At 47.9% G+C, this 25,331-nt stretch overlaps 1 protein-coding gene across 2 annotated transcripts in view; it reads left to right on the forward strand.

Moving 5' to 3' along the window:
* Positions 1-644: 644 nt before the first annotated feature.
* Positions 645-25,331, forward strand: part of slc43a2b (solute carrier family 43 member 2b) — a 34,682-nt gene continuing 9,995 nt past the window's right edge. Inside the window, exons 1-10 of one of the 2 annotated variants that reach the window (XM_069184469.1) lie at positions 645-776; positions 3,970-4,150; positions 11,224-11,425; positions 11,728-11,783; positions 12,141-12,217; positions 18,182-18,274; positions 18,913-19,046; positions 19,811-20,013; positions 22,268-22,414; positions 24,880-24,897. In XM_069184469.1, the coding sequence (XP_069040570.1) occupies positions 3,991-4,150; positions 11,224-11,425; positions 11,728-11,783; positions 12,141-12,217; positions 18,182-18,274; positions 18,913-19,046; positions 19,811-20,013; positions 22,268-22,414; positions 24,880-24,897 (1,090 nt within the window). In that variant the 5' untranslated portion in view covers positions 645-776; positions 3,970-3,990. The remainder of the gene's footprint in view (positions 777-3,969; positions 4,151-11,223; positions 11,426-11,727; positions 11,784-12,140; positions 12,218-18,181; positions 18,275-18,912; positions 19,047-19,810; positions 20,014-22,267; positions 22,415-24,879; positions 24,898-25,331) is intronic. The other variant, XM_069184470.1, reaches the window with a different exon arrangement.

A 25,331-nucleotide genomic window follows, 5' to 3' on the forward strand; every position in this document is an offset into this window, starting at 1 on the left:
ACTGGAAACAAAGTTCCCAATTGCATGTAGAATACAATACACCGGTGCTACTGTTGAGTAAGCGCTGCGGCGGTATTGTAGTTTAACCTAGTCTTTTCTTGCTCTTAATAAGTAACAATATGACTGGATTGATCAAGTCTACGGTTTTTCAACCTGTAGGAAGTTTTAACAGGGCTACAGACCTAACAGGGATATAAGCCCTAAGTCAACACCGGCATTGAAATCCCTTTTCTTTGTCTGTGAAATCCAGTTGTCAACTACAGAACATGAAACGTGAAAACATCTTCTCGCTGACGTCTCAAGTTTGCATTTATTTAGTTTGCAAGCCCAGACCTCCTTCCAGTCCTGAGATGTTTCGGGTTCAACGCTCAACGCTCTTATCTCGTTATCTGCGCTTATCTGCAGCTCAAGAGGGACGTGCTATTGACAGGCCATCAAGAGTGACACAGTCTCAGACCTCTGGGCCCCCGGCCGCACAAACAGGGGAACTGGCGCTCGGCACCTTGTTTTCCTCCTTTGTTGAGCAGGAGACGGTGCGAGGAGTTTCTGCTCCAGAAGCCGGTTCCCGATTGGCTGAGCTCTGTTTCCAGCCGCTCGGCTGACCAATCGCGGCGCAGCCTTGTTTGTGCGCCGCTGTTCGCGGCGATAAAACGGCGGTGTGCGGGCGCGAGGGGTGCAAAAGGGCTGTGGGGTCCGGGGCTCGCGGCAGCATCACAGAGTACCGAGAAGCGCTCGAGACAGCTGAAGGTCTCGCTCAGGATCAGTGACACGCGCAGGTATGACGTGACGTGACGCAGCGGCGCCGAGGCTGTAACAACTGTTTCCCCTGAGGAAAATAACAGAAAATACAATTTAGCACAATATTGATGAAATCAAGGGCTCAGAATGGGATGACAAGTCACCTGCAAGTAAGAGAGAGCAATGGTTTTGTAAGGAATGTTGTCAATAGCGGAGAAAAAAACGCAAATTAATTGAGATGCGAACATGTTTTCTCTATCTTTGGAGGGCTGACTTGCGCTTGACTTAAAGGGACAACACTGGGGTTGATTCGTATAGAACAAGGCGAATAGTTAAAATGCAGATCTTTTAAATGCAGCAGCGTTCGGGAACTTGTTTTTAGGGTTCTATCATTTAAATGGACGGAGCGACTCGCACAGTGGCGGATGGAGCTCCGAGCAGGATGCTGTGATCTGACATCCTCTGTTTAAGGATGTTTTCATCGTTACAATATTGTCCCAGCACATAACAGCCGCTGATATTTTCCATCGGCTTGCAAGCGGCGGCAGAGGCTGTGTGAGCCCAGGTCTGCACTTGTAGCACACGGGGAAGAGAGGTGTCGACTGCTGGGGCGAGTTCGGTGTTACTGGTGAGCGGAGGGGGTGGCTGGATGGGGTAAATGGGAGAATAAAGTGGGGGGAAACTAATTAGAAAAGATAATAATGAACGTTTCAATAACGAAGAACTGTTTTTGGAATACAGTACCTTTGGAGACGCAAGTTAGGAACACCTGCAGTTGTACGCCAATATTGATATTTTGCCGATGTAAATGTGCAAATTGTTGGTATTGCGGACTGTCGCCCCGAGCAAACGGGCGTGTTATCACGACAGTCCCGTTAGTAGGAATGTTACAATACTCGTTCGTACTCTTATGTGCCTTGCCTTGATCCTACCGCTACTGAGCTGTTCAATATTTGCACTGGAGCTGTTTCGAACGAAAACAGCCACTTCTGTTGGGTTTTTATCAGCGTCAGGACCCGAACACTCGAGGGTTTGTTTGTGCGCTTGAAACAGAGGTGGACAAGATGTCAGACCCCTGCTGTTGAACGGGGACAGCGGGCTGCGGAGAAGAGCTCCGGTTTGAGCTGGTGTTGGGTCTGCACTGCAGGAACAGCCTGCGCTGTTGATCTAACGCGTCGCTTCGATTGATGCCCCTAGACTAAAATATTGCTTATTTCGTTATCCAATTCACCCTATCACTTTATTCTACTTTCTTATTAAAGCGATTTCATTATTCTTGCTATGGTAGTGCAGGGATTATATGCGTCTCATATTGCTGTACTTTATTTTTTCGTTTCTTTAAAACTTGCCTTTTAAAAAATACTCAACCCCACACAATAATGGGATTTGTTGGGGAGGGGGGAAGACCAACCTTTGTGGGGGGGGGGGGGTACTTTCAACGGCGCCCCTTTAAAACTGCGCTGCTGTCAAAACACCGAACCGCAGCTCCGGTGGCACGAGCCTACCTGCTGCATCCTCTCGAGCACTGTGAATAAAGACAGCAGTCCGCGTGCACAAGAGAGCGACTGCAGAAATCTCGCGCCTCACCGGTTCGAACCGGCTGGAACTCGACTCACGTGGCTCCCCCTCAGTTGGCTGCAGGACAAAGTAGCCAATAAAAGAGGAACAAAAGAATGCCCGTGCCAATCAGCGGGCCCGGGGCGGGGCCTGTGTACTATTGTGGGCGGGCTCGTCGCTCTGACACGCGCTTGGTTTGTGAGCGAGCAGAACAGCTGTTTGTTGTTTTTGTTCCCGGGTAGCAGCGCACACACCCTTATTGAGGACACGGATGAGATATTTAGTCTTTATTTTGATGGCCTCTGTTACAAATAATTTAAGAAATCCTTTTGCTTCCATTCATGTCAGGAGATCACAAAAAAGTAGTGCAGAACGGACAGGATTAAGGACAGGCGTGGGACTGTCGCAGTAAAATCACACACTGAGTGACACACATAACTGATTTCTTATTCACGTGCGCACAAAATGGCTTGACATCATAAGACATTGTCAAAAGATGCATGTGCGCTGTGTGTGTTCTCGATATGACTCTGGGCCCTTCGTGACTCCACGGTTTACAGCAACATACAGGGCTGTTTCATTCTTCCTCCATGATTTCATACCGTGTGTATGTCTGCGAGGGGCTGTGCCCGTCTCTGCTGTTCTCCCTTGGGGTGAACTGTTATCCTGAACAGACCTTTTCAGTGAAGGTTTCACAGCATGGGTTTCACAGCATGAGACTCTGCTGGGCTGCCCAACATGAAGCAGTATTCTTTCCATTTGGCTGTTAACCCTTGCTCACTGACTGGCTGGTTCATTGCCCACTGCTGAGCTTGTCCCACCTCTAGTTCATTCCTTTTCCTGTCAAGTTCTGAGGTCTGTAGCACCGTGTGTCTGTGTGTCTGTGTGTCTGTGTGTCTGTGTGTCTGTGTGTCTGTGTGTCTGTGTGTCTGTGTGTCTGTGTGTCTGTGTGTCTGTGTGTGTGTGTGTGTGTGTCTCACTCCTGGGGTCTGTAGCACCGGGGGTGTGTGTGTCTCACTCCTGGGGTCTGTAGCACTGTGTGTGTTTGTGTGTGTCTCACTCCTGGGGTGTATAGCACTGTGTGTGTTTGTGTGTGTCTCACTCCTGGGGTGTATAGCACTGTGTGTGTTTGTGTGTGTCTCACTCCTGGGGTGTATAGCACCGTGTGTGTTTGTGTGTGTTTCACTCCTGGGGTGTATAGCACCAGGTGTGTGTGTGTGTGTTTCACTCCTGGGGTGTATAGCACCAGGTGTGTGTGTGTGTCTCACTCCTGGGGTGTATAGCACCAGGTGTGTGTGTGTGTGTCTCACTCCTGGGGTCTGTAGCGCCGGTGTGTGTGTGTGTGTGTGTGTGTGTCTCACTCCTGGGGTCTGTAGCGCCGGGTGTGTGTGTGTGTGTCTCACTCCTGGGGTCTGTAGCACTGTGTGTGTGTGTGTGTGTGTGTGTGTGTGTGTGTGTCTCACTCCTGGGGTGTATAGCACCAGGTGTGTGTGTGTGTGTCTCACCCCTGGGGTCTGTAGTGCAGGGAAATGCCTGGTTGAGACCCAGAGGACAGACAACTGGTGTTTCTTTCTGGTGCAAGATGGAAGAGTCCTAAGAGGACGAGTTGAAAACGCGGCTCTTGTCACATTGCTGTGTTTTCATGTTGTTTCCGTCTGTTTCCTCCGTCGGCAGGCCCGCATCTGAAAGTCCGCCATGGCCCCCACACTCGCCACCGCCCACTCCCGCCGCTGGTGGATGGCCGTCACGGCCGTCATCGAGAACCTGCTGTTCTCCGCCGTGCTGCTGGGCTGGGGATCGCTGCTCATCATGCTCAAGTCCGAGGGCTTCTACTCCTACCTCTGCCCTGAGCCAGGTAAGCTCTCACTGGACCCGGGCCCCCGCTGACCCCTCACTGGACCAGGGCCCTCACTGGACCAGGGCCCCCGCTGACCAGGGCCCCCGCTGACCCCTCACTGGACTCGGGACCTCGCTGACAGGGGCTCTTAATAGACGCTTGGCTCTAGGAGCCAGTATTTGCTAATATGTTGCCTGAGATTGCTTTCGGTTAACCTCCATGTCTAGTTGAGTCACGTTTTTGCCGAAATGACGTCTGATGTGCTCCGAAGTGCTTGTCCTGTGGCTCATGTGGCCCCTGTGGAGAAAACGGGCTGTGTGAGTGTGGGGGCTCCTCCAGTCCCGGGGTTCAGTGCTGAAACCCCGTGGCTAAGAGAACCTCTCCTTCAGAAGAGCTGAATTCCACCCCAGAACAAAAACACAGAATGAGCCCATAGAATCTAAGCATTAGAGCAGCCCATCCATTGAATTATTAATGATGAAGAAAAACAGGGTTTGGTAGGAAGGTACAAATACAAAGAGACATTTCTCTCCTGCCTGAGTTAAAGACGTAATGTGAGACCATTATAGCGAGGGTTTGGCAGCCCGCTGCTCTTAATGGAAAGATAATGTTTCAGCTGCACGTCCTGCTGGAAACAGTCCCTGCCCTGTGGGTGTCTGTGCCAGGCTGCCTCGCTGTGCCCCGGTGGATCAGTGGAGTGCAGGAGTGCCCCCCTCCCAGCTACTAAAGCATGGTAGGGTTCTGTCTGCAGCACGTCTGAGGGGCTCTCTGCCGCTGAGGACAGCCCCTGTGTGAACGAGATTAGCCAGGGCTGGCTGTCACAGGGAGCAGGAACTGATACTTCAGCTCTCACTTCTGCTTCAGAGCAGGTTTCGTGAATGTGGTCCCGAAACAAAGAAGAAACTCTTAGCTTTACTCGTCTTTAAATTACGAATGTGCTGGTTAGACAGGGCAGATGAAAAAAACAGCGATAAGAGGTTTTCTGTAGATCTGTAATGCAATGGCTGTTCTCTCTGGATACATATCACAAGGGCCACTTGTTGAACTGAACTGTTAATGGATCCAATTACGTCTTTCAGGCTCACCTCTTGTTCCTTTGAGTGCTCTGTGTCTCCTGTAGTTGGTGATAGTCCTGATCTGGCTGAATTGCTACCTTTTAGCACCTAGAGCAGTGAATAGATGCAAACCAAGCTCTCAGGTACTGGACTTGACAGAAGCCTTCATTGAAGAAAGAAACAAGGTTCTCATCAGACGTCGTTTTGAGCGCTGGTCCGTTGAGAGCACTCTTCCTGCTGCTGTCCGGTGCAGTCCAGCCACACCTCTCTTCTTGTGTCTCTCTCCCGGCTTTCTCCACAACCCTCTTTCTTCTGCAGTGCTGGTCTTGCCTGCTCCTGGAAGCACAGCTATTTCTGATCGACTTCCTACAGGCTGTTCGTCCTGGGGCTGTTTGATGGAGTTTATAACGCAAGTTCAGGAGGGATGACAACCACGCTCAATTGTACAATACTCAGCTGTCAGTAATTAGCAATCACTCCCATCATCCTTCCTCCACCAAACGCTATAAATATCAACCTGATTTCCTGCTCTCCCTCGCATGCGACGTTCGCATCCCACCTCCACCCCAGCTCCACCTCTGCTGCTGCCCCTTGGTCACCCTGCGTGGGGGTCCTGGCCTCCTTGTCCCCTGGCCAGGAGGTCGGCCCTCAGCCAAGCAGATTAAGCCAATACCCGCTCCATAATCGTTCATCGTGCTTCGATCTTGGGCGTTGTCATTCCAAGTGAATTCTGATTGGTTCCGTACCAGTGCTTCCTCAGTGTAGCAGGGCCCGTCAGTGTGTGTGTTGGTCCCTTTCGTTCCTGTAACAGTTTCGTCTCTTGTTGCTGTTCCCAGTTTACCACTCGGGCCTCCATCTGATACTCATTAGTCCCGGCGGCACGCACTGGTCAGTCTGCTTCTCTCTTGGCCAACAGTCCTGCTCCCCCCAGGCGCCTCAGTACTGGGATCTCATTGCTGCAATGTGCAACAGCCACCCAGGGCAGAGCAGTTTTTTAACTCGGTAGTCCTTTTAATCTCTGTTTCCTGCCTGAATGGAGCTATCTGATCTGACTGGGAAGCCAAGATGGTCTTGTTTTAATGGTTGAAATGATGTCATCAATCTATTAAATAATTCGTTCAATATGCAGAAATCTCGTGGCTGAATGAAAACCCGATTTCTTGAAATCGGGGATGTGAATCCAGTGAACCATCGCTCGGCATGACTGCTGAAGGTTTCCAGTTCTTTGCAAATGGTGCACTCATGCCTCAGTGCAGTGCAGTACAGTGCAATCAGCTCCCTGCGGAGACGATTGCCACGTGCCAGAGTGCGAGTGGCTTTGGCAGAGCGCTGTGTGGTAAAGTCCAGTGCTGTGCATGCAGGAAAACGTGCCTCCTCGTTCACCTGAGCGTCTCCGAGAAACGGCTTGCGAAAGCTGCCACACCCCCACTGGACTGGGCTTTGCAATGGGCTGCTAAAACACACTCAATCATTTTCGCTTCTGATTGCCAAAGCCTGTACCTCAGCAGGAATGGGAGCGCCTTTTGTACCTGGACGAACAGCACCTTCCCAGGATCTCCTGTTTTCTAAGAAGCAAGTGTTCACGCCCACAGTGGCGGAGTCCTCTTACCTTCCTTCCTCTCTCGCGGGCGGCAGGATTACCTGCGGAGCGCTGGCTCTGTGACTCCGTGCCTGTGGCTGGAAGGTTTCCGGTTCAAATCTCACGGCTGGCAGAGGAATCCTACTCTGTTGGGGCCCTGAGCAAGGCCCTTCACCCCAGCTGCTCCGGGGGCGCTGTACAATGGTTGACCCTGCGCTCTGACCCCCAGCTTCTCTCTCCCTGTCTGTGTGTCTCATGGAGAGCAAGCTGGTTTACGCGAAAAGAAAAAAAAATCCTAATGCAAGAAATTGTATATGGCCCATAAAGTGATCTTGTCTTCAGTTATGCTCGAGCTATTTTTGATCAAGTCCGTTTTAATGCAAAACATCTGCGAAGGAGTGGCCAGATCTGGGAGCAGATTTCAAGTGTATGCTGCAAGTGTGTGAAGGTGCAGAGAGTGTTTCTACATCGGGGGCTCTTGTCAGAAGCTTCTTTTGTCACGGTGATGCTTACAGTGTCAAAGCAGGAGTTATGAATGACCACAGAGGCAACATGTACAAAAACTGCACTCAGCTGATCAGATTGTTTACTCTATGAAACTGCTTCGACATGCCTGAAACCAAAGAAAAAGAATAATCCAAGTACACTTTTCTCATTGTTGTCTGCTCAGAATTCCCGTCAACCTCTAGCGATAATAAAGTACAAGGCTGTAGAGCATTATTCGAGTCTCTTCATGATATCTGTACCTGCTGTGTGAAGTTCCTGCTCTGCCCTGCTCGATTCTTTGCTTCCAAGAACGTGTTTTCCTGCTCTTGGATGAAAGAGGAATAAGGCATCAGTGTGACTTTGCAGCCTCTCCCTCTCACCGTCTCCAGCAGCAGTCCAGTCCCATCACGTGTGCTGTAATGGGCATCATTGCCAGAGGCTGCAGTCTCCAGCTTGCAGCACTTAACGCTTCAGGAATTTTGCGCTGAGTTAACATCAGTGAGAGGCTGTCACCTGAGAGAAATACCTGCACCAATGTGATCCAGTTTTCTCTGGCGCATGCTAATGCGCTGAGAGGGTTTGTTTGCCCAGTGGCTGAAAATGCCAGCTTCGCTCAGCAGCTTTCACACAGCTGGAATAGTGAAATTCTCAGGAGCCCCATGAATGCTTTTTCTGTTCATTGTCCAGTCTAAACACAGCTTTTCTTGCTTGATGTCTTGTCCAAAAGTATTCAGTTACAGGTCTCTGCTTTGTCAGGTGTAACCGAATACTTTACACTGGGGCTTTGTGATGAATAACAGAATTAATAAGGATGTTGAGCACCTGTGGTCCCTTGCTTACATATATGCCTCTGTGCTGGGGCCAACCTTCAAGGGCATGATGGGAAGTGTTTCCTGGCAGTTCTGAAGAGGGAGAGTTTTAAACTGTTTTGGGTAATTATTGATAGTGGTTTGTGTCTGAGAGCCCCAGAATCCCTAGAGCACTGAAAAGAGCCCTCAAACATGGGAAGGATACAAAGGACGTTCAACCTCTCTAGTCCATTTAGAGAGATTGAGCTCATTGAAGGTGTTGGCCCGGTTGAACCAAACTATTTTTCTGTGGCGATGGGAGAATATTTGTTTTCCTGGTTACATGAACTTTCTGTGATGTTCTGGAAAAGCTACATTTGAACATTGCTCTGTAGATCAAAAAAAGAGGAAAAAGTCCAGCATTAAATTAACAAAATTATGTGACGCTGTTCACAAAATGTCTCCTGATTTGAGAACTACATTTAATTCAATTCAATTCAACTTTATTTGTCATTATACTTGCACGGGTGCATAGTATAGTGAAAAGTGTTTCTCATTAGTCTCCCAGGTGCAGTATATAAATAGGACAGCAGACAAGACAATAGACAGTAATACAATAACAGTGTGAACAACAGTATGGTGGCAGGCCAAAATTGTCAAAAACTGTGCAAATACGCAAACAGAGAACAGTTTACAATCGGGACACAAACAGTGCAAAAATAATATGGCGTTGGATAAATAGTACAAGTAGTACAGTTTGATGACAATTGATGTTCTTCACATGAAGTTAATTTTCATTCCTGCTCTTATGGTGAAGCCCACATGCCATCTTGCGCTTGGGTGCCACATGCTGCCTGCCTGCCATGCAAAACTCTGAAGAGGAAAGTCTCTCAGCCTTTTCAGATTGGCCTTCATGTCCACTTGTAAGATACTATTTCTGCTCCTGAAGAGATGAGTGAGTTGCACAACCACCTGAGTGTACTCCTAATCAGTTGTACCTTGATAAGAGCAGAAGTGAAATTTCCTTCCCTCTGCCTGGCACTCCCTTATCGGCTTTTGTTCTACAAACACTGGACTCTGCAGAAGTCATGAAGATCAAATCAGTAAAGTTTGTTTTTATGGCCTGGGTAGAAGATAACGCGCCTGTACCATGGAGCAGTGGGAGGAGACCAGTTGCTGGGCTGCCGGCGAAGGGAGGTGCTGAGCTCTGGGGTCAGTGCTCATCTCCCACGTGTGCACCGTGCATCACGGGGTTGTGAAACGTGGAGGAGAGTGCAGTCTTGCTCAGCAGCTGTGTTCACGACACCACGCACCCTGACTCCCATTTACGCGCCGTCAGCTTCTCCCACTTCCACATTTTAAAGTCTGCTGCAACACCGAAAACTTTTTTAGAACTTTTTTCAAACGGTTTTTATTTTTCGACCTGTTGAGCCCATTTTTTTTTCCTGTTTCAAAGAAACAAAAAGGCCTAGAATGCCCATTTGCTTTTACCAGACATAACACATTATATTCTGCCATTTTCTTTCGATCTCGGTTAAAAACGTGAATGTTTCCCTTCTTGCGAGGAAGTGGAAAGCGGAGTGGGTTTTGATTCTGTGCGTAAAGGACACCAGTCAAATCCCCACCTCATCTGCAGTAGAGGCCTGGCTGTTTGATTCCTGTGTTTACCCGAGACCCTCGCAGACGTCTCACCAGTCTGACTGAGGGCAGCCCAGGCCTGAGGCTGGAGGGAGGCTGCACACAGGTTTAGTTCTGTTCATTGTAATGAAAATTACAATTGAGATTAAGGGCACAAATGGACATAAAGATCTGCGGATTGTTAGCTGATGCATAATTATAACCTGGGACAGGGGAAATGGGCTGCTGGTGGCCAGTGTTGGCGCTGCACCAGGGAGAGGATCTCCTAATAACAGCGCTTGCACCCTGCTGAGTGCCCTCTGCGGATGTTGACTCCATCCCAGCGGTCTCCCGGGGAGTCTGGCCCAGGCTGCTCTGCCCAGACACGTGGGGAACAGGTCATGAGCAACTGAGAGGCCATCAGCTGTTTTCTGAGCACAACAGTGCTGGACAGGAAAGTCATGTTTTTTCTTTCTCTTATGATCCATCCGGTGCCACTCAGTGTTGGAGGTTTTCTATTGATGCTCAGCCTGGTTCCTCGGCGTGCCGCCGGGGAGACAGAGGGGTCAAACAGGGTGCAGTGGTCTGCTCCGGATGTCGCCACTGACCACTCAGCACAGCGGTGCCCTTAAGCATTACCCGGCGGGTCTCTCTTCTCTTCAAGCGCAGCTGGTGTTCGTATTCTAAAAGCACACCCACCCCACCTCTTTGCCCCATTGCCCTTGACCCCCACAGGCTGTAAGGACATGCTGGGGCCTTTGGGCAGTGGACAGTGAAGTGACCCTGCAGGCGCTTGTGCTGCCCTTGGCTTGGAGAGCTTTCTGGAAGTTTGCAGCTTGTGAGAAGAAAGCTGCTGGGCTGTTTGTCATGGGCCCCTAACAAAAGAGGAATTGTGTAACTAACTCAGGCATGTCAAGTGCTCTTGCAAAACAAGAGTAAGTGATTCATTCAGTGCTGAGCTTTTGTCTTCGGTCGTTAAGGCCGAAAGGCTTTTTGTTTTGTTCTTTTTGTTCCTTTACTGGGCCCAGTTTCACTGTCAGGTTTTGGGAAAGTGTTCAGTCACTGTGCTTCAGCAGAGGAAGGTACCAGATTTGGAGCTAGATGCAAAGGGACTTCCAACCATTCTTTCTGATGTGTACCAGAGCAAAAATAATCCTAACAACACACCCCCAGGCAGTTTCACACCCCCCCGACGCCACTCCCTGAGCCCGGCAGACTGGACGGGTTTGAAAACCCTCCTCCAGTATGGTGGCGGAGGAGGAGGGTGTCATTCTGCCGGTGCCGACACTGACCGGCTACAGTGGAACCGCTAAATGTCAGCCAGCTGTTTATTTAACGGGCCCTGAGCCTCATCTACAGCAGCTGCCCTGGCTCAGTCATTCTTGACCCTCGGGCCCTTCTGTGAGAGAACGGCCCTGTGCCTCATTTCTGCTTGTGACCTCCTGTTTGTTTCTCGCTCTTAACCGTGAAACAGCCCCTTGGGTGGACGTTCTCAGTATGTCTGGGAGTTTGCAACCCTTCAATCGGACCCCCTGTCAGTCTCTTGTCTGTCTCTGTTGGGCACAGAGAATCGCACCAACAGCTCGCTGGGCGCCAACCACACTGAGGAGGAGATGGTGCGAATGAATGGCTGGCTGACCTGCAAGGACCAGGACGAGATGCTGAACCTCGCCTTCACCGTGGGCTCCTTCCTGCTGAGCGCCATCACCCTCCCGCTGGGCATCGTCATGGACAAATACGGGCCGCGCAAACTCAGGTTGCTTGGCAGGTGGGTGCAGATCGCAGGGCACCGGAGGGTTTCAGTGCTACTCCCTTCTCCACTTGCTCGTTATTTCATATCTCCTTTAAAAGGAAATATCATCACTTGTGCCCCATGTGTGTTGTTTGTTCTCACCAGAACTGTCTTGACCAGTTTAGAAATGGTCGTCTTGCACGGGTGTGTGGAACAAAGTTATTGAAGTAGAAGTCTTTGACTTCTGTCCTCCTCATGAGTGATGTTAACAATGCTGTGTCTGCCGAAGGAGCAGTGTTTCCAGTCATTGACGTTGGTCTTCTCTGTTCCTATTGCAGTGCCTGCTTTGCCATTTCCTGCTTGCTGATAGCGTATGGAGCCAACAATCCCAACGGTACGTGTCATCTCACTGAGCAGCACTTTATCCAAGCAGGTGCCTTCGTGGATAATGTAGCTTGACTTTACAATGAAAATTAGACATGTACACATTCCATAGTGAGAAGACATTGTAGAGAAGTCTCACGACTATGTAGTGAGTTACTGTAAAAGGATCAGGTATGATGAATTACCTAATATAACTATGGTAAGGTGGCGTAAGTCTTCAGTCTTTTGAGCAGATATTATTAGTAGCTTTGTAGTGTATATATAGTATATGGTCTTGTATTGCTCATCATACAGAGTTTTTGGAACATATCCTCATCCTGCAGCTTTTGTGTCTGCTCTTATAGAGTTATCTGTCTTCCTCACACAGCCCTGTCCTTCCTCATCTTCATTGCCCTGGCACTCAATGGCTTTGGAGGGATGTGCATGACCTTCACCTCGCTGACGGTGAGTCACTGCGGAAAACAAGCACACTCCAGCAGTTTCATATCTTCTTCAGGCTGAGTTGTACTTTAGACCGCTTTGCGTCTGGGAGTTGAGAAACTCAAGGATGTGAATTTAGTCCAGCTGGATCCTGGCTGCTTGTGATCAATAACTGTCCAGTTGAGAAGGCGGCATGTCCATAAAAGGCACTAATACACCAGTGGATTTCCAGCAGAGGCTGGTCTTGACCTGAGCATGTGACTTAACTGATTACAGAGGGCGGACTTCCTCGTCTGTAACATTCCTGACTGCTGCTTGCTTACCTTTTGAAGTATAGAGTTTTCTGAGTGCTCTGTGGCCTCAACAGGCTGTCTGTCCAGTCTGTAGCGTCTGAGCATCACAGGTAGACTGTCATTCCGCTGGTTTGTTTCTATGTCACAGTTCCATGTGTTCGTGAGTCAGATCCCTGGTCCAGACGACTCGTACTGAACTCATTGATCCCTGTAGTCTCTGATGTAAATCTGCTGGCTTCTTATTTGGGTGACGTAAAACAGAGAGCTTTTTATTTTGTTTTAGCAACATTTATTAATGACAAAACAATATCTTTGTTGCAGGAAAAATGCAGATGCTTACCAAACACTAGCAACTGTGACAGGATTTTGCAACATATTGTATACCAAAAACACATTGATTGAACATACCAGGCTGTTCCTGGAAGATTCCTGGAAGAGTGTAGACTACTGCTGTTGTATAAGCAGTAAAAATAAAGACTGCTTGAGAACTAGGGAATACTACAAATCCTAGAATTAATTGTTGAATCAGAATTTTATACAGGTAAAATGTGATGTAGACACATCTTAAGTAGCATTTTTTCATCTCCTATTACGAAAGGTGTTGTTACTAGTTCTTAAGGGACACACCTGCCAGTCTTCAGCCAGTTCTTGTAATGACATTGAAGCAGGTGGTCCATTAAGGAAAATGCTGGGTCACTCAGTATAATCTTAATAAGCAGTTAAGGACGCGTTTGATCATCTTCTAAGATAAATAATTGAATTAGCTCTAGCTGAACTTCAAATCGATCTCTAAAACGGAGCGATTGCCAGAGGCGGTGACTGCTTTTTTTGGTGACGATAAAGGTTATGAACCCCTGTGTCCACCTGCCTGGCCCGGCGGTTTTCTGACTGGCTGCAGGGAGGACAAAACTGTCTCCAGGCTCCGGCTGGGAGTGGATGTGCTGTGTCTCCAGTGGTTACAGCAAACAGGCGCCCCTGACTGCTTTCTGCTCCATTACCCTGGGCCTGGAGGCTTTTATTCCAGCCATGCGTTGTCACTGGCCTTGCTCCTGGTGGAGTGTTGCGGAAAACCGGACTTTATCCTGGCAGCAGGGGGCACGCCGCGCGCGGCCCAGACCAGGTGCCCTCTGTATTGTCTGGGAGGGGGCGTAGCTCACAGGGGAAGAGCTGGAAGGAGTTCCCTTTTTCTTGTGCCAGAGTTCCCAGTCAGGAGAAGGGCAGATCAGGTCACCTTGTTTCAGCTGCACGCTGGCTGTACGGAGCTCCTGAGAACACTGCTCTCAGTTTCACCTCTCAGGCTCTTGGTCTCGGCTGTGGCAGACAATAACACTGCTGCAAAGCCGGTTTTCCCAAAGAAGGCTTTGAATCTTGAACAAGTCCATGCGTGTAGTCTCGGGCTGTTTGTGAAAGTCCCATGATTTCTGCAGTTGTTGTTGTCCTCCATGATGAACTTTGCGCGAGGCCTGAGGGCTTTTTATGATCCTTGTTTTTTTGTCACAGATAGCATGTACAGTTCTCTTTAAGTTGTTCAGTTTTTATAGGAGTTTTTATCATTATGTCCTTAGTCAATAGTTTGATTGGGAAGTTAAGGCAGTTTTCCTCCACAGTTAATTTTATTAGACTCTGGGAAAACATCTGTTGAAATTTAAAGAAGCTATTTCTGAAATACAGGACACAATGCATGTTGGTGTAGATCTGGAACAGCACATTCCACTGGTGTCCAGTGGCATGATTACCATGAGTGGGCTGAGCCACCTGGGCACCCACACAGAGCTGTACATGGACAGAGGCTGCCTCTGTGGATGTTTTGTCCTGCCGAGTCAGAGTGACCCCTGTCAACTGCCCAGTGACGCCGGACAGGCATAGTGCTCGTTCACCTTTAACCCTCTTTCTTGTGGAGATTCAGGCAGTTGTGAAGGAAATCTTACAGACCCCTGACTAATGCTAACTCTTCCCCCTGTGGCGTGGGTCTGCTGAGAGAGAGGGAGAGACATGTTCAGGAGTGACTATTCTCAGAGACAGGGCTGTTTTCTGAGAAACACCGAGGGTCCAGCCCTCTGGAGTCGCACTGAGGGGGCGACAGGGAGTCGGACTAAACCCCTGCTGTTCTCGGTCTGTCCAGCCTGGCCAGGAAGGCTCTCCATTCCTTCCAGCAGCTCCCTGACTCAGAGAGGGGAGCGACTAAAAGAACAGGAAGCGATTTTGGCTGCCTTCCCTGGCTTCCACTGCAGAGTCAGCAGTCTCCGACTGCGGTAAACAAGACAGGGAAATCTGAGGAGGGCAGCCAATGGAGAGGAGAGGAAAATCTTTGATGCGCACACCTCATTTGAGCCCCCATCTTAACCTCCCCGGTAACCCCATGGCTCTGGAGAGCCAGCCTCAGCCTGCGATGGTGCTGCAAAGCAACAGCAGCCCACTCTCTCATAATGCCGAGCCAGGGGCAGCTGACGGCAAGACCCATCAAAAGATGAAGGGTCTGTAGACAAGCTGTTCCAGAATGTGCATTCCTCTATTTTTAGATGTTTACTTCTGAGACTGCATAAAGGCACAGTACAATAATTAAGCTTAGTGAACAGTAAGCGCATTGCTAAAGCCAGATTAGCAGGCTGGGGCGAGAGGACATACAGAGGCAGATGGAAAGGAATGTCTGCATGAGGAGTGGAAATGGGCCCTTTAAGACTCGGAGCAGAATGGCCAGGTCTGTGACTGCTCAGCCCCTCAGAGCACGCAGACTGATTCCTGCAGAAAACATGACAGCGAGCAGGAAGGTCTGGGCACAGCCTGCCGTGTGCAAACCGGCTTGAACCAGCTCTGCAGAGGCCCTGAGTCATAACAGGGAAGCTGGCGAGACCCGCCAGCCTCATGCTTCCCTGTTGAATCGACAGCGCACTGTGACTAAACCTAGAGTGGTGAAATACACAGAAACTGGCTCTGGCCTCCCCAGGGAACGCTGATATCAGCACCACCAGATTAGAGCCCGGGCTGCTGCTGATGTGCTCTTCTCCGGAGCTGGTCTGGATGGGGCTGGATTGGTCACCTGCTATTAGATGGGCTGCTGACCTCAGACTCAGCACAACTTCCGCTTTGCACAAGAATCGGGAACGAGTTCCCTCCGTATCGTTCCTCATTTGCTGAAACCATGCAGGCTGTTTTGTCAGAAAGTACATGCTAGTGCTGCTTTCTGCTGTAGTCGATTGTCGAATTTGTTTTCCGTATTTGTATGGCTTACCTATTGAGAAACACCACAAACAGAGCTGGTCTTTCTATCGAAATCATTTCTTCCCCTTATGGATTGTAGTTAATTTTTGACCTCTGCTCTTGCCCGGTGGTTTTGGGGAAGAGATAAGGCCACCCAGTGGAACAGCTGCTCTGTAAAAGACAAATGCGAGTCCTTTTTCCAATTTAACAGGCCATCGCTGTAAATATGCCCCATCCATCTTGCTTGTAGGCTCTTTCCAGTTCTGTATTTCCGCTACTTTTAGGTTTTTCCTGTTGCTTTTCTTTAAAATTTCAAGGGTAATAGATTTATCTCCCAGGAACTGTAGTTGTTCAGCGAACGACAAAGGTAAATCATTAGCCACATCTTTAGGCTCATTACTCCCCTGTTATGTCCCTTCAGTCATGCCTCAGCAGTCTGTGAGATAACAGGAGACCAGCTCAGCCTTCTTTCTCTGCCCTGCTCTGCGTGTGCTGTTAGAAACAGTCATATCTGTGCTGACCTGGGGATCACACTGTGGGTCTCTTCAGTCCCTGTTATTAATTTTTTCCAGAGTAGTGCTCCAGAATTTTTCGGCAGCTTAAAAAAAATAACAGCCTCCTGAATTGCCCAGCTATTACAGGTGCCCAGGTGGAGTCCTGTATGCCAGGACTGTCATTGGTGCGAGTCTGAGGTTGTGTCACTGGGACACGCTGGGCCAGTGTGAGCTTGCAGTGCCGCAGTGGGGGCCCAGTGTGTCACACAGAGGGGCAAATAGACAATGGCTTGACAGGGTCGCTATGGGCCAATTGCTCAAGTCTTGATTTACAGCTGGTGATTTCATACTGGGGAGGTTGAAAACCGTAAACTGACTGGTGAAACTGTGACAGGGATTATGTAGCCATGTTAGCTCTTAACTTTTTTATTTACTCTGAATAAGAAAAAACAGATAATAGAGAACATAGTTAAGGCTGTGAGGAGACGGGGGCTGCAGAGCACAGGTCTCTGTGTAGACAGATCTGTGTGTGCAGCACAGATTGTTCCCACTCAAAGACAGCAAGCAAGATTAATGAGATACTGGAAATACCTGTGTACAGACAGTACACTCACACTGTCATACAAGCAGTTTGTGACTTTTTTCATCAATGCAGACCCGTGGTGCTCTGGCCTTACTTGAATATAGCAGAATAAAGGGGACAGGGATATACTTGCACAGAGTGTTCCTTTACCCAAGCAGACAGAGAACAGAACAGCCAGCCTCAGACCTGCTTGACAGACTCAGGCAGCTGTTGACCTTCCTCTCTGTACCATCACACACAGCACCAGCACTTTCCTTTTCTTGAAGTTGTCAGACTCTTCTTTCTGCCACAAATGAAAATGTTTTGCTGATCTGAATGCATTTTTCAGTTGTAGGGATCCTTGATCAGAATGTGAGATCTTTATTTATGACAGCGGTGTCTCGTCTCCCTGTCTCTGCTCTGATAGTCAGCCTCGGTGTGATTCTTGTTTACACTGGAAGTTGAGAACAGGCTGTTCTCTCACCCCAACTGAAAACAAATGGTGTTAAATTTGCAGGAGGACATGTGCTGTTCTGTCACTCCACCCCCAATTTCTGAGAATTGTAAAAAAAGCTGACAGAAACAAACGTGATAACTCCGCCCATGTGTTTAACCCCGCCTACTACATGTGATGTAATTCTTAACCGAGCCCAGAGATCTAGTCCCACCCACCCCTCTCATTTCACAGCTCTATAACTGTGTACTGTGCTGCATTATCATTCCAGACAAGCACTGTTATTTATAATGAATGCCATGGTGAATGTCCTCTGCAATCACAAATGCAATGTATTGTTAAATTGTTTTTCAACTTGTTCTAATTTTTGGGATCCCATCTGTCTTGTTTCAGTAATCTGAAAATGCTGTAGCTGAGCAGCATAAGTTCTAGGTGGGTGAACAAGCAGTTGATATAATTTCCAAACAGTCTCATTGCAGTGAGTCCTGGTAGAGGATGTGTCTTTTTAAGTGACTAGTGATTCATCATATTCATTCTAACCAATCTCTGTCTGAGCTGTGGACAGTTTATCACTATTATTCAAGAAATGGAAAAGAAAATATTATGTCCTTCACTTTTGAGATACAAGACTATCACGTAAAACCTGACCTGCATGTACATATCTCTTCATGATGGACCTGAGTGTTTCAGCAATCTGAAATGTTTCAGAATTCTTTTTAAGGGCCGGTCAGCAAGGTTCTTTGTAATCAAGATGATAAATAGGAAGACAAACGTTGGTATGGGCAAGCAATAAAAATGGATCCCTACATGTCACAAAAATAAAAACAAAACAAAAGCAAAGGCAGCACCTGTAACAAGCAGAAAGAGGCAGATCCGTTCTGCTCTGTTCATTCTTGCTAGTCTGCTGATCTATACAGTCTGTGCTGCAGGCTTCAGGTTGTCAGGCACTGGAACTGACTGTGTCTGCTTGATTGTTTGTCTTCCCAGCTGCCCAACATGTTCGGGGACCTGCGCTCCACCTTCATCGCGCTCATGATCGGCTCCTACGCCTCCTCTGCCGTCACCTTCCCAGGTGTCAAGGTAAGTGTGGGACTCCTTGTGGTCTTCACTCCCCATGGCTGTACTGGACTGCAGCACAGGCTCAGAGTGGCCTTGGCACTGTCTTGGTGCTGTGCTGTACCACACGAGACATTGTACCAGCTGGCAACTTGCTGCTGAAAATACACTGCAGTACTGTAGCAGTCTCACAGTTCTCCCAGTTAGCTCTTATTTGGAAAGAGTTTGTACTGCCGGATGTTGCAGTTCCATTGGCATCAGCACAGACAGCCTGATGGTTTTGCTTTTGGACTGATATAAAATATTTGGTATTCAGGTATGTGCTAAAGATGTTGTAATAGTGCTGCTGAAAGTGAACTGAAACAGAGGGTGCTTTTTGAGACCCATTGAACTCTCCTGTTGTCTGCAGTCAGTGGAGTCTCTTTTTCTCAAGCTCTTATACTAAGGGGAAGCCTTTAAGACTAACAACAGAAGGCTCTTCTTTAGTCAAAGGGTGGTAGCGGTCAAAGCCGAGATCCCTGGTATCTTTCAAGATGGATGAGATCCTCAGATCTATTGACTGCCAGCAACTACCCACCCAGATGGGCAGAATGGGGACCTCTTGTCTAGTTACCTTTCTTTTGTTACAAATCCATCATTGTCCTCCGTGGTGCTCCCCACAGGTGATCTATGACCTGGGTGTGACCTTCATCCTCATATTGCTAGTGTGGGCAGCCTGTGCAGGGCTGGTCTTCATCAACTGCTTCTTCAACTGGCCCCTAGAGCCTTTCCCCGGCCCGGAGGACATGGACTACACGTGAGTCTCGCACTCTTGTTCACACACGGCTACATGTGTCTTGCACACTCGTTCACACACATGGGCTACACGTGAGTCTCCCACACTCGTTCACACACATGGGCTACACATGAGTCTCGTTCACACATGTGCCCGTGGGGTTTGAAGGGGGCTGGTTTTCACTGGCAGGGTCTATCCAATGCACTTCTACAACTCCCATTGCTTTACTGTAACACAGCACTTTCCTGCTCACAGTGGGCTGAGTCCATATTCACTGCCTGTTATTTTTTCTCGCAGGAAAGATGTTCCTGCTCTGTGTGATATTTTCATTCCTGCCGTCATGCTGTGTGCTTCTGTTAGGCCATGAAGTTGACAGACACTGCTGAGTGGCTGCAGAGCCATGCGGCCCCACATACATTTGTTTTTATTACAAATCTCTGTGATTAGAGTGGGCTTGTGCTACTGTCTCCTCATGGCAAACTGTGTAGTAGCAGCTGGAGCCCAGTAATGCGATAGTTGCATTGTGTTTCCTTTGAATTTACCTTAGGAAAAACAATTCAGATTATGAATCTCTTTAAAATAAAGTGTTAAAACAAAGGCATCTGTAAAAATAGCTTCAGTACATTAATTGAATCTGCCTTTATATTTATAAAATACCATAAATTGAAGTGATAAAATAAATAATTGCATTTTAGATTCAAAGACTTCTTTGAAAAGTAAATAACTCTTGAGCTGCCTGTTTAGATGGATGTGAGTCTTGACAGTGTGGGTCTGGCTCATGGCAGAGTGAAGATCAAGTTCAGCTGGCTGGGCTTCGACCACAAGATCACTGGCAAGCAGTTTTACAAGCAGGTGACGACGGTGGGGAGAAGGCTCAGTGTGGGCAACTCTATGAAGCAAAACCCCAAGGAGCTGGCAGCCCAGGATGGGAACAAGCTGTGCCTGTCCACTGTCGACCTGGAGGTTAAGTGTCAGCCTCAGGGAGACGGTAAGGAGACCTCCCAGCAACAGCCACTGTTGATGCCCGTCTCAAACCCACCCTCCATTGTGGCATCACCCTCTCAAACCTGCCCTCCATTGTGGCATCACCCTCTCATACCTGCCCTCCATCCTGACATCAGTCTACTGTGAAGAGGGATACCTACTTCAAGAAATGGCTTTCAAAAAAAACTAAAAATATCAAAAATCTTATAAATATGTATTATTATTATTAATGAAATTATTAATAATAAAACATTAAAGCAAATCAGCAGATCCTCTGTAAGTCCTGTCAGAGAAGTTCTGTTGTGTGAGAGTGGTGATCCTGCTTAAACTGAGGGTGAAACATTTTCCTTTGTTTTTGGGGACCTGCCAGGCAGGTGCTGAGGATACCCAGGGACCACCTTACCCCTGCTTGCTCTAGTTCATGTGGTTAAAGCTACTTAAATAACTAAATACCAGATAGAGAAAAGAGCAACAGAAAAACCAAAGTTGCCGGGCTGTGCTTTTATCCTGCTAACTCTCATCCTAGTTACCCTGACAACTGCATCAGCGGTCCCCAGTCGCCCTGGCAACCGCAGCTCAGGTCCCTCTGCAGTCTCTACCTTTGAGAAAACAGAGGGGCTGGAAATGGCCTGAAAAAGCTGAGGAGATGAGCTGGCAAATTTCTGAACAAGGCAAAAAGTGAAATGTTACGCAAGCAAATTTAATCTCCATCTGTGCCTTATTTCCATGTTTATTGCACTGCTGAAATCTCTGGATCGAGCCCAGTTTCCAACACCTCTCCCTTACCCTGCCTCCTCACACTTGCATTAATAATAGGGTGAAGAGATTTTTATCTATGATAACAAAAAACAATTATCGATGGGGATGGAGGATGAATTACTTTTGTTGAAGACCTTCACCATTATAACCTGAGATTGTATTCTTGTTGTTAAATTGTTCTTTATTCCTCATTTACCAATGTTTCTTTTATGGGAGATCTGAAAGTTATAGACTGGATAGTTGTTTCCCATTTAAGCTCTGTAATAATTAGAATGACACATAACAGTAAGTGAACTGGATTCTCCAGAATAGTGTCAGCAGTGAGAAGGAGAGATGTGTTATTTTTGACTCATGTCACACTGCGTCCTATCCACCTCTCTGCCAGACTCTAGTCTTGCCAACATTCTTGTACCAAGGTAGGAAACAGAAATCGAAGAAAACTGTCAGCCCTTTTTCCTTTATCTGCTACATCAGAGCTAGAATAATGCTGGAAAGGACCAAACAGACTGTACGGTCACATCAGGTCAGCACTAAATCTAGGTCTCTGCTGAGATTAATTGGTAAAGAGAAGAGAATAATGGGGGAAGAGATAAATGGGGCAGAAACATGAAATCTGCTAGTCTCCCGCTGTTCCAGGTGTGAGATCTGGAGCAAACATCTGGATGTTAAGGAGCAGAAAGTTTTGAGTGTGTAGCACTTTAAAATGAGAAATACAGTATACAGGGGTGATAATTTGAAGGATAACAGTCTCCCTGGCCCTTAGCCTTTGAAAGGCAGCAGTGAACATTCCTGACATTCACTATAATAAAAGAATATAGCTGTAATATGGCCATAAAGTTTTCTGCATCAGTAAGCATGTTCCCAGGCAGTGGGTTTGACTCTAGTGAAAAGTGGAACATTAACCGAACTGTTCTCTGTTTTGCTGTGGATAAGAAGAGTAACTCATATCGCCTAACCTAAATCGGCATGCCTCCAGCCCAGTATCTAGGAGCAAATGGGATATAAGTAATACAATAAGTGCTATTTTCCTCTTCTGCTGTATACTCCAGTTATGATACTTGTCTGTCCTCACTCAGAATTCAGTCTCTGTTTTGGGGTCATTTCTTAGCAAAGGAATGTTAGCAGCAGCTTGAGCTGTGCGGGTATATATGTGGGAGACCACACACCCCTGAGCTCGCTGACCTGCCTGTGGCTCTGTGCCTGTGACCACACACCCCTCAAATCACTGACCTGTCTGTGTCTCTGTGCTTGTGACCACACACCCCTCAAATCACTGACCTGCCTGTGTCTCTGCGCTGGTGACACAACACCCCTGAGCTTGCTGACCTGCCTGTGTCTCTGTGCTTGTGACCACACACCCCTCAAATCACTGACCTGTCTGTGTCTCTGTGCTGGTGACCACACACCCCTCAAATCACTGACCTGTCTGTGTCTCTGTGCTGGTGACCACACACCCCTGAGCTCGCTGACCTGCCTGTGTCTCTGCTTCTCCCTCTCAGAGTCGCCATCCTTCATGCGCAGTATCTTCAGCCCCATCTTCATGCTGAGTCTCATCACCATGTGTGTCACCCAGCTGCGCCTCCTCTTCTACATGGGGGCCATGAACAACATCCTGGAGTCCCTGGTCGACGGGAACCTGGACACAGGTGAGAGCAGGCCTCTGAGGCTGGAGTGATGGGACTGTGTGAGTTCTGTGTTCTGACCCGGTGGAATCTGGGTTGCTGTGTTAGTTCAGGAGTGATGGGAGTATGTGTGTTCTGTGTTCTGACCCGGTGGGATCTGGGTTGCCGTGTTAGTTCAGGAGTGATGGGACTGTGTGTGTTCTGTGTTCTGACCCGGTGGGATCTGGGTTGCCGTGTTAGTTCAGGAGTGATGGGAGTGTGTGTGTTCTGTGTTCTGACCCGGTAGGATCTGTGTTGCTGTGTTAGTTCAGTAGTGATGGGACTGTGTGTGTTCTGTGTTCTGACCCGGTGGGATCTGGGTCAATGTGTTAGTTCAGATGTGTGGTGACTGTGTGTGTTCTGTGTTCTGACCCGGTGGGATCTGGGTCAATGTGTTAGTTCAGATGTGTGGTGACTGTGTGTGTTCTGTGTTTTGACCCGGTAGGATCTGTGTTGCTGTGGTAGTTCAGGAGCGATGGGACTGTGTGTTCTGTGTCCTGACCCGGTGGGATCTGGGTCAATGTGTTAGTTCAGGAGTGATGGGGACTGTGTATGTTCTATGTTCTGAGCCGGTGAGATCTGGGTCAATGTGTTAGTTCTGGAGTAATGGGGACTGTGTGTGTTCTGTGTTCTGACCCAGTGCGATGTGGATTACTGGTTTGCTAAAAGAATGCCATAATGAAGCAACACCAGCAAGGCAGCGTTTTAGGAGGCAGTGGGCTGTAGTGGCCTTTTGTCTTTGTGCTTTTCAGTAGGACTTGCTGGGCAGTTTCAGTAAAGCACGAGCTCACCGGAGGGTGTTGATGACGACACAGATTAAATAGTTTAGCATGCTCTTGGCCTTACATTGTAAAGGTCTGTTCTTTTCTTCAGTCAGGATATTACTCGATAAGTCCCGCAGGGCAGTTCCCCGAATGGAAAGGTGTCCTGCAGTCAAGGGCAAATTTCAAGTGGAAAAGAAAAGAGTTTTTGTCTGGAACCGGTCGGCACCGGCCAGCTGAGGCAGAGGGATTGTGCAACATGTGAGCTGGTGACTCAGACCTGAGAAACCGGGCTCACGGCCTCACTTCATGGGGACGGGCATCAGCCTTTGCTCAAGCGCTGCCGGGGGGGGGCATCCTGGGCGCTGGCAAGGTGCCACCCCGTTCACTCAGAGGGTAATGTTCACTGCCAGGCTCCGCAGAGAGGTGCTCTGCCCTCGCCTCTCCAGGGAAGTCCTGCCTTCCATGGCCATAGGCAGTATGTGGCATCAGTCACAGTTATTGTCTTTGATGACTAAGCACCTATGCAGGACAGCACTTACTCCAATATGGCAGTAACACATGCTGGTAACTAGATTGAAAGAACTGTAATGAAAAATCACTTTTGCTGAAGAGGTTTAACCTTGGAGCGGAAATACTTCTAGGAATAGTTTTTTGGCCCTGTTGTATTTAAAGCTGTGTGTGCTGACCCGCAGGGCCTGTCCTGTGTGTTAAAGGCACTGGTTCTCAGGCTTTTCTGCAAACACGCAAACCGGCACCTGTTTATTAAATAGCAAAGCCGCATATTAAATATTAATGATGTGACATGAACCAGCAAACGACTACCTTCTTCAATTAAACAAATCAGCAGTTGTCCATAATTTTAGGCAACATTTAGCCTGTCTTTGAGGCAGTGGAGAGTTAAAGGAGACCTCCCTCTGCTGCAGTGAGGGGAATTTCAGTGCAAGTCCTGTTCACTGTGGTTGTGGAAGAGCCCACTGCTGTCCAGAGCACCGCTGCAGGGCACAGCTCTGTTTCACAACAATGTTTGCTCAGTTTGAAGAGTGAGTCTTGGGTCAGAAATGAACCTCATTCCTCTTCTGTTCACTCTGACTCCAGTAAAACTCTGACGACCTGCTAGCAGTGATTTGGCTGGAATCTGAAAGCCGAGGGTGTTACAAGTCTACCCAATCATTTCCACTGCAAGAATTTAACACAGCGAGTGTCTTTGTTTAGAAGCTAGTGCCTTGATGACATTGTTACAAGTGCATAATTATAAAACCTGGTTGTAGCAAAGACTAGTGCTGCAAAACATAGAAAAACCAGTGGTAAACATTATTGTAGATTAACTAGTTTTAGTTTAATAAAAAACAAAACAAACATGTTTCCTAATAAAAATTTGTTTCTGTAAATATTTGTGAGTTGAAGAGATTTTGAAGGTTCATCAGATAGTTTCAATATTCTTTCATCATTGTTTTGTTCATAAGGTATTTGTTGAATTTTAGTATAAAGTCTCCTTGGAGCCTTTGTATGCTCAAAGCTACACTTATTCAAACCTAAAGACAGCAATGTTTCCAGCAGTGGTGCACTCTGGGATTCTGGGGTCCTAAAGAAGTGTGTCCCCAGCACTGCCTGCTTTCGAACTGCCCTTGCTAATTTCTCTCCCCCCCCCCCTCTCTCTTTTTCCAAAAATGCTCTGCTGCTTTACAGTTGGAAGAATGGAAGTGGGTAAGCTTCTAGGCCAGACGAGAATCCTCATATTTAACAATTTAGAGATGTACAAAATACTCAGATCTGTTCAGGGGAATTAAAAACTCGATTTAAAAAGCAAGGCCAGTTTGTATTATTCCTCTGCGATATCTTCAGGACCATTCCTTCTGCAATTAAGTATCGTTTCTTTGAAGGTTATTCAGTTTTGCCCAGAGAATCTGTTTTGTACATCTCTATCATGACCCCACCTTTCCTTCCTCACTCTCACCTCATTGGTAGCAGGGTTAATCCCCCACTGCATGCATGACTTTGGGAAGAGCTGTAGTTTGTCACCTTACCCGTATTGCAGTGTTTGACGTACAGTGCTGGTGTGGAGATTATTCCTGTCATTGCATTCGGATGATAACAAGAACTCAAACCTCAGTCATTAGACACTTACTCTTTATGCATCA

Source organism: Lepisosteus oculatus, chromosome 26 (genome assembly GCF_040954835.1).
Source record: "Lepisosteus oculatus isolate fLepOcu1 chromosome 26, fLepOcu1.hap2, whole genome shotgun sequence".
In the NCBI taxonomy this organism is placed as follows: Eukaryota; Metazoa; Chordata; class Actinopteri; order Semionotiformes; family Lepisosteidae; genus Lepisosteus; species Lepisosteus oculatus.